General features: G+C 43.2%; 1 protein-coding gene across 6 annotated transcripts in view; it reads right to left on the minus strand.

Moving 5' to 3' along the window:
• The window catches only part of ZFAND4 (zinc finger AN1-type containing 4), a 56,741-nt gene extending 47,298 nt beyond the window's left edge, over nt 1-9,443 (minus strand). For 4 of the 6 annotated variants that reach the window (XR_005721422.1, XM_040242824.1, XM_040242820.1 and 1 more), the window contains exons 1-2: nt 8,389-9,443; nt 3,223-3,523 (exon numbers count right to left, since the gene is read on the minus strand). Coding sequence is in view for 5 of the 6 variants with exons in the window: in XM_040242824.1 (XP_040098758.1) it covers nt 3,223-3,406 (184 nt within the window). In the remaining variant the exon portion in view is untranslated. The remainder of the gene's footprint in view (nt 1-3,222; nt 3,524-8,388) is intronic. The other 2 variants (XM_040242823.1, XM_040242822.1) reach the window with 2 other exon arrangements.

Consider the following 9,443-nt stretch of genomic DNA (forward strand, 5'->3'; position numbering starts at 1 on the left):
GATAACTATTTATAAAGTAAAAAAAAATGGATGCCTACTTGATACTGTATGAGGCAAAATAAAGCAGGTTAAATTGAACTTATCCCAAATCATGCCTAAACTGTCACTGGTACTTTCTGCATAAGTTACATGCCTACTGCATGTGACGAGGAGGGCTCTGCTCACTACCGCCACTCAGAGACTCAGGCTGAGGGAGACTTCCACCATAGCTCACTGGTCACAACTATTAACATGGTCCCATCTACGCATGAAACTGTCCAGGAAAACAATCCTATCCCATGAACAGAAATCTTTATTCGGAAGCAGAAACGCCAATGACGTGATGGCAAGCTCAGGGAATCCACGGCCCACAGCAATAAAGACCCAGTTGACAATAATCCCTTACATTTCTTGGCACATTTTTTCTTTCCAAATTCCTATCCTCTGAGTACTGTGTACTCTTCTCTACACATCACTGCTCTACATAATGATAAGCTCCAATTTCCCTTCTCCGGAAACTCAGGAGAACTAAATCGCGTCTCTTCCCAAGGGCAGAGCATTTATATTCTTCAGCACATATTGCGCTATTTGCACAGACTAACAGGGCACAGAAGCTCCGCTAAGTGCTTTTTGTTCAATTCATTCGATTCTGAGAACAATTCTTTGAAATAGGTATTATTATTATTCCCACTTTTAATTAGCACAACTGAGGTAAAGAGAGGGTAATTTATTCAGCTGGTAATCTGAAATCAGGCAGCCTGGCTTCAGTGCTCCTGGCCCATCAAGGCCCATTTAAATTCCCTTGTCGGTACTGCTCCTTTCTCATTAAGCCTCACCATGTCTATCCGGCACACTCCTTCCTCTGCAGTGCTCTCCATCTACCCTCTTATCTTCTACGATGCTCTAGTTCCCAACTTCCCAAAGCTGCCCAACAGGAAAAGCGGTCCAGCAGAGCCACCATCTCCTGAACAATTAAGCCGAGCAGCGTCACCTCTGCCCTATCCCATATTCCCCTATCTTGGGAGACTGATCCAAAATGTCATTCTCAAATGTTGTCCAGGGTAGAAATAGAAAGATCCCCTACTAAAAGACAAAAATATATTTTACATGAAGGAATCCCTCTTGAAGCCTCCTGAAGAAGAGTGACTGTCCCTGCCCACATGCTGCAAGGAGTTACCAAAGCTTCAACAGCAAGGAAAGAAGGGGTGAGGACTGTAAGGCTGGGGAGTGGGAACAGGAATGTAGGTCTACTGACCACTAGAGGTGCCTCCCACCCTTCCTTTCCTTGATGACAGTCCAACCCTTGGCAGAGAGAGTTGATCCTAGGTCTCCAGGTACCTGAGCGAACTGCCCACAAGTGGGAGAGTCTCAGGTGTGAGTTTTTCTTCTATGCTGCTCCTCTGATCGCTTAGCATGCTAATCCTGGTTTGAAGGCATTTCCAGCCTAAGTGAGGAACACAATGGCATTTTCTGTAATAAGGATTCTCTCTCCTCCCAGGTGGTGCAGTGGTAATGCAGAAGACACAAGAGACTCAGGTTCGATCCCCGGGTCGGGAATATTCCACGGAGAAGGAAACGGCAACGCATTCCAGTATTCTGGCCTGGGGACCCCCATGGACAGAGACGCCTGGCGGGCTGCAGTCCACGGGGCTCCAGGGTGGGCGTGGCTGAGTCCACGGAGCACGGCCACTGGTGAGCGTGCCGCGAGCCGAGCGGCACCCCCCGAATTCACATCCCCAAGTCGAAGCCCCCAGAGTGACGGCATCTGGACATGGGACCTTTGGGAGGTTAGTGGGTTTAGATGAGGTTGTAAGGGTGAGGCCCTTATGGCTGGATCCGCATCCTTATAAGAAGCTGTGCCCGTGTGAGGACTGAAAACAAACCTATCTACAGGTCAGGAAGAAAGCCTCACCAGAACCTGACCGTGCTGGCACCCTGACCTCAGGCTTTCAGCTTCTGGAACTGTGAGAAAGTAAATTTCTGTCCTTTAAGCCTCTTGCGCTATGGTGTTTTGTTATGACGGCCCTAGCAGACAAAGACAGCAGAGATTTGACGTTACCTCATCTAATCTCTCAATAAGCATATTTGTTTTGCATGTCTAAACTAGGATCCAACCGTCTAATAACTACAAAGCACACTGCTTTTATCCTGACAATGTCTCCCTACATCTTGGCTCTTGTCCAACCCTGTCAGTAAATAGTTCTCTTGGATGAGTCCCTAATCTTCCCTAAGCCCAAATTTACTCTTCTGACATTAAGACAACTAAACAAGATTCCCTCTAGAGTGCTTTAGCTGCTCAGAGATTATGCATGAAAGCAAGAAATAATGCAGAGATTATTTAGAACACAAGAGGTTGTTGTTTTTTATTAATCTTCCTGCTCCTAAAAAGTTACCATTTCAACATCATATAAATAAAAAAGCAGAACAAAGTAAAAAATGAACTATCATTCAGAAGCTCAAATACCAAGATCTTTGACTTTACAAAGATAAAAAATTCCAATCCTCGTCATCCTTCTTTAATGCTGAACTTAAACGAGGCTGGAGGGCAATGCTAGTTTCTGTCTTAAATTATAAGCTAGTTCTAGCGGGCTCAAAATGCGAAGATCCATTCAGTGTTACATGGAACAAATTTCTAGTGTTTACTGTATTTCAACAACTGTACATGGCAAAAAACCACTTCTTTCAGAAATCCGCCAAAGAAAAAGACTAATTTTTAACACAAAGTAACTCATAACACTTTTCACAAATACACCAGTCAAAAAAGAGATATTATACAACATTCAGTATCCCTCTATACTGAGGAAACTTCAAATCTATGTAAATGTACACTAAAAACTCTCCTCAGAAAATCTCCACATTAAAAAACAAAAACCGTCTTCGCAAAGCGCTGGAAGAAAGTAAAACGAGCCACGGAAACTGTCATGTAGTTACGGCAGAATGCGCTCATCATCGTAACCTGCTGAAAACCATTTTAAAACGTTGTTTCACGCCATTAACATAATGCCAGGGACTCGCTTCAGAAAACCTGGTAGAAAGCAAGAGAGGGGGGGATCGCAGGAAGGGAAGCAAGACCGCTCACGGTAACTGCTGAGGCGCGGGAGGGCTCACAAGGACCCAGTATCCGACTCTAATTCATGTACGGCGGACGTTGCTCCACAAGAAAAGCTAAAAAAGGATTACACAATCTTGAAGAACAAATTTAATCCTCATATCCCAAAAATAAAAAAAAAAAAAGACCAGTACCTTCCAATCTTTGAATTTTCGCTTTCACCGAAATAATAGCTTCAAAGGGTGAAACTCTCAGCTCAAAACAAGTTCCAGTCAGGGTTTCAATGAAGAGCTCCATGGTATCATAAAAAGGAAGTCTGTAGCAAAATGGTCCCATGTTATCTTCATTGAAGAATGGAGGATCCTTTCTGTCATCCATCACTTGGACTTTTCCAATTCCTCTGGAATATGCTGTAGGCAACTATATTCCAGTTCTAGCCAAATCAGCTTTGAACACTGGTTATATATATGGTTGCTCATGTTTTGAGTTTTATACCTAAAAAACAAGAATAACTTTTTTTAACAAGCCCATGTGAAAGTCTCATTCCTCCAGAGATTTTCTGAACAACTCTGGCCTATATCAATCTTCCAGACAGCCCAGAATTCATTTTAGTGCTGACTATGTCTACTCCCAAACTATTCACGATTCTCTTTGAAAGCACTCTCTACCAGTTAGAATGCAAGATTATCAAGAATAGGTATATTTGCTATATTTTATCTTACTAGAGCTCAGCAGTTACTTATGCATACCGCATGCTGAACAATTATATGTCTTCTTGTTAATGATACTTAAACCAATGGCTTCAACATGTAGGTATACATTTGCAAGACCTTGAATGTTATGCACATCCTTTCCTGAAATACACAAGTTACATTTATAACCCATATAAAGCATAATGTTATAGCCACTGTACATCTGAATCACACTGAATGGGTAAAGCCTCCGAGTGGGAGAAGAATATCCGGAAGACCGGGCGAACAGAATGGGAACACAAGAGCAATGCAAAAATCAAGAAGAAAAATGAATGATACATTTTTTACTCTTTTTTTTTGCCAAAGCATATATCACTGAACTCACTGCAATTTTCATTAACAATGTAAGGGAGCACTTATTTTTTTAAAACTTGTGGTTTAATTAATAACCTATATCTCCATTCTGTAGACATGATTTCCACAGGCATCTGAAATCCAAGTACTAGACAGACACCTGAAATCCAACACATCCAAAACTAACCATCTTTTCTACAAACCTCCTTCTTGTTCTCGTCTCCGTCACGGTACAGAGTGCCACCATTAACCTAGTCACTCAGGCCAGAAATCTAGAAATCATTTTAGATTTTTTTCACAGTCCTCAAGGTATCCAGATGTGACCAATTCTAACAGGACAACTTAACATTTCTATAATACATGACTCTCTCCAACCTCCCTGATTAGGACTTAGTTCAGGCCATAACTAGCTCTTAATGGAGACATTCTGATAGCCTAGCTATGGTCTTTGACTCTTGCCCTTCATTCTTCTGATCCATTCTCTAGAATGTCAGTTATCTTTTTTTAAAAAAAGGAAAGTTTAATGATAACTGGATTAAGGTATCATATCACATAGTTCAGAAATTATTTTATTCTTAATTATATTTAAGCAGGGGGAAAAGGTCACACAAAATTTTAAAATTACTTAATATTTGACTTTAGAATGCACTGCAGTGAAACCACTCATTCAGACTAAATAAGGAAATGAACCTAAGATAGCCTAAAGCCTGAATTTGTTTTCCACTTAAATAAACTATTTTCAGAGCAGTTTTCGGTTCACAGCAAGATAAAACAGAGAGTATAGAGTTCCTAGAAAGTAGAGTCTCCAAGTACAGAGGACAGTGAAAAAGCTATTTTGAAACTCAACATTCAAACTAAGATCATGGCATCCAGTCCCGTAACTTCATGGCAAACAGAAGGGGATGAAGTGGAAACAGTGAGAGATTTTATTTTCTTGGGCTCCAAGATCACTGCAGACAGTGACCGCAGTCATGAAATTAAAACACGCTTGCTCCTTGGAAGCAAATTTATGACAAACCTAGACAGCACATTAAAAAGCAGAGACATCACTTTACCAACAAAAGTCTGTATAGTTAAAGCAATGGTTTTTCCAGCAGTCATGTACAGGTGTGAGAGTTGGACCATACAGAAAGCTGAGTGCCAAAGAACTGATCCTTTCGCATTGTGGTGCTGGAGAAGACTCTTGAGAGTCCCTTGGACTTCAAGGAGATCCAACCAGTCGATACTAAAGCAAATCAACTCTGAATTTTCATTGCGAGGACTGCTGCTGAAGTTGAAGCTCTGAAACTTTGGCCACCTGATGAAAAAAGCCAACTCCCTGGAAAAGCCCCAGATGCTGGGAAGACTGAAGGCAAACGGAGAAACAGGCGGCAGAGGATGCGATGGCTACATAGCACTGCAGACTCAATCCACATGGATTTGAGCAAACTCCGGGAGGCAGTGAAGGACAGGAAAGCCTGGAGTGCTGGAGTCGGTGTGCTGCAGAGTCAGACACGACTTAGCAACTGAACCACAGACTTTCCACACACTCAGCCTCTCACTACCAACAACTTACCTAAGGGTAGTGTATTTGTCACAATCAATGAACACACTGAGACAGCAACATCACTCAAAGCCCACAGTTCACGTTAGGGTTCACTCTTGGTATTGCAAATTCTATCAATTGCAGTAACATCATTATCGTAACACACAGAACACTTCACTGCCCTAAAAATCCGTTATGCTTTGCCTCTTTATCCTTCTCTCCCTTCAATCCCTGGCAACCACTGATCTACTGATCTCTTCACCATCCCCACAGTTTTGCCTCTTCCTAAGTTTCCCTGGCGGCTCAGAGGTTAAAGCGTCTGCCTGCAATGTGGGAGACCTGAGTTTGATCCCTGGGTCGGGAAGATTCCCCTGGAGAAGGAAATGGCAACCCACTCCAGTATTCTTGCCTGGAGAATTCCATGGATGGAGGAGCCTGGTGGGCTATAGTCCATGGGGTCACAAAGAGTCGGACACGACTGAGCAACTTCAGTCAAATGTCACACAGTTGGAATCATATGGTATGTAGCCTTTTCAGATCGGCTTCCTTCATTTAGTGATTTGCATTTAAATTTCATCTACGTTTTTTCATGGGCTGATACAGCCCATTTCTTTAGAGCACTGAAAAATATTCTGCTGCCTGAATGTACCAAAGTTTATTTATCCATTCACCTACTGAAGGACACCTCTTGGTTGATTCCCAGTTTTGTCAAATATAAATAAAGCTGCTATAAACATCCACATGCAGGTTTCTGTATGGACATTAAGTTTCGACTTACTAAATACCAATGAGTATAACTGCTAGATCTTATGGCAAATATGTTTAATTTTTAAGAAACTGTCCAACTGTCTTCCAAAGTGGCTGTTCTATACTGTTTTCCCACCAGCAATGAATAATGGCTCCTACTGCTCTACTCCCTCAGGAGCATCTGATGCTGTCAGTGATCTGGATTCTGACCATTCTAACAGGCATGCAATGGGAGGCCTGGTGTGCTGCGATTCAGGGGGTCGCACAGTCGGACGCGACTGGACTGAACTGAACTGAACCAAATGGTATCTCACTGCTTTAATTTGCATTCCACTAATAACATGCAAGGTAGAGCACTGTTATCTTTTTAAAATGTAGAACCGACCATGTTATTCCTTAGTTCAAGGCCCCACAATGGCTTCCCACTGTCTACAGATTTGACTCCTTAGAAAGGCTGCCAAGCCCTACTTCATTTATGCACATACCGCATCCCATCCTGCAATACCTCTGGCCTTCTCTCCGCTCATCATTTGCACCTGCAGCTTCAGAATACATGGTCTCTATATCGTTGCTCCTGCCTTCCTCTCCTCACTGCCGTCCCCACACCTGGCCACTTGACAAGCACCTATGACCTTTCAGGACTCAACTCAAATAGAAGCTGGTCTACAAAGCCTTCTATGGCTACTCCCCTTCACACTCTGACCTCCATAATACACTGCACCCATTACAATCCGTTTCATTTTTAAGATGGCTTTTTTACTCTACTTAACTGTAAGCTACTTAAGGGAAGAATTTACCGCCCCATCACCTAACACAGTATTTTGTACATATTGGTGTACATTAAGAGGTTGTTCAATGAGAAAGTAAATAAATTTTCACCCTCTCAACTGATTTTTGGAGCAAAACTATAAGACAGGGCTTCCCTTGTGGCTCAGCTGGTAAAGAATCCACCTGCAATGCAGGAGACCCTGGTTCAAGCCCTGCTTTGGGAAGATCCTCTGGAGAAGGGATAGGCTACCCACTCCAATATTCTGGCCCATATTTAATATAATGAAGTATATTTAACATAATTAACTAACTGCTGCTGCTGTTGCTACTAAGTTGCTTCAGTTGTGTCCGACTCTGTGCGACCCCATAGATGGAAGCCCACCAGGCTCCCCCGTCCCTGGGATTCTCCAGGCAAGAACACTGGAGTTGTTTGCCATTTCCTTCTCCAATGCATGAAAGTGAAAAGTGAAAGGGAAGTCACTCAGTCGTGTCCGACTCTTGGCGACCCCATGGACTGCAGCCTTCCAGGCTCCTCCATCCATGGGATTTTCCAAGCAAGTATTGTGCTAATACTACTGCTGGCGATAGTGGTAAAAGACAATTACTTTCACGTAAAAGCCAAATAAATGGCTGTATTGCTCAGGCTGTGTTTCTCATTTCCTTAATACATTCAGAGGCCTGTAGAAATAATAAATGTATAAAATGAACCCCTAACCCCTTTTTCCATCTCACTGAAATGACTGCTTTTGGATTCAAAATACGATTTTGGATAGAATGTGGATTCTTAAGAACATACTTATCATGCTATATCAAATAAGAACATACTACAGAATTATCAATGTCTGTACCCTCAAAGCCAAGAGCCCTCTTATCTACATAGTAAGAGATCTCAGAGGTCAGGGGTCAGGAATATTAAACTGAGCATTAGAAAAATAAAGCCATGGGTGACTAGTGCCTGCCCAAGGAATTCAGAGACAAAACATAAAAAGCCTTTCTTTCACCACAGTAGACTTCCACAGCAATATCCTGGATATACTAAACAAGGGGTGGGAGAAGGTAACATAAAGAGAGATTTGGAAGACCTTCATCTACAATGAGAATGCAAACAGTAATCATGGTCTAAAAACAGCAACTCAGAAGAGCATTACTGGTGCTAGAACACCACCACCACAAACTTGGGTCCTAATCATGCAGTAATTTCCAACAGTCAAAAAGAAGCAAGACTGGTAATCAAATTCGAAACTGAAATGTATGCCTCTAAGAAATAATTATACCTTTCCTCAGTAGTAGAAATCACCGCATCAGGACACCTTCTGAAAGTTGTGGGTGAATATGCTTGACTGAGCTTATTATGGAACACTAAGATGTTGGAAAATGAGGGGCAATGAAGAATCAAAAACAGAATGGAACATGATACAAGGACAGCTTAAAAAAGAAAAAAGCAGAAGAGGAAGAAGAAAGGAAGAATGGGGGGGGGGAATTACTTCCAGAATTTTTACCAATAATTTTTTTAAAATGCTTAGCTACTAAGAGTAATGGCAGCAAACATTTCTAAATCAATTTCCAAAACATTTCTCTCTTGTCTTCTGAAAAAGTTCTTAAAATACAATCACCACAGATGTAAGGGAAATGAAAGACAGGTAATGCAGCACCCGTGCCGAGTAATTTCAGTAACTCAACATCAGCTTTATCTTCTCTGTTCTAAAGAGTATTACTCATATAAAAGCAGTTCTTTTAAAGTCTTCTCCCGACATGAAGAGATCCAGCATATTACGCAGCCCTTAAATATACCAACTTTTAATGAACCGTTTTTAGTAATGTCTGGAAATATCCGTAAGCTTTAAATATAAGCTTCAGAATTAAATCCACCACGTCACGCATCTGTACCCTAAGCTCTGAAATCGGTTTTCCAGCGGGACTGGGAAATTCTTCGGAGCCAAAGCCTGCTCGAGCCTTCAGACATTTGAAGAGGACGGAGTCACCTGCGCAGCCCGTGCTCCTCCAGCATAAACTCCGGCTACGCGTACGCACTGGCCCGATCAGGACCGCAGAGGTCGGGCTCCGCGTCAGAGTCGGCGACTCCAAGGGCAGCACCTGTCCGGCGGGGCGGGCACCCCGCGTGGCGCTCGCGGGGGGACGGAAAGTGGAGACCGTCTCCTCCGCCACGGCAGCCCACCGCGCCGGTCTCGGGGCAGCGGCGGCGAGGGGGCGCAGCCAAGAGGCCGGCGGCAACAGCGCGGCCCGACTCAGCGGCCCGCGGCGCCCTCCCGCCCCCGGCCCGCTCGCTCTCACCGGCTCTCTTCCACTCGCTCGCCCGCCCGCCCGCAGG

Source organism: Oryx dammah, unplaced genomic scaffold, assembly GCF_014754425.2.
Source record: "Oryx dammah isolate SB20612 unplaced genomic scaffold, SCBI_Odam_1.1 HiC_scaffold_6, whole genome shotgun sequence".
In the NCBI taxonomy this organism is placed as follows: Eukaryota; Metazoa; Chordata; class Mammalia; order Artiodactyla; family Bovidae; genus Oryx; species Oryx dammah.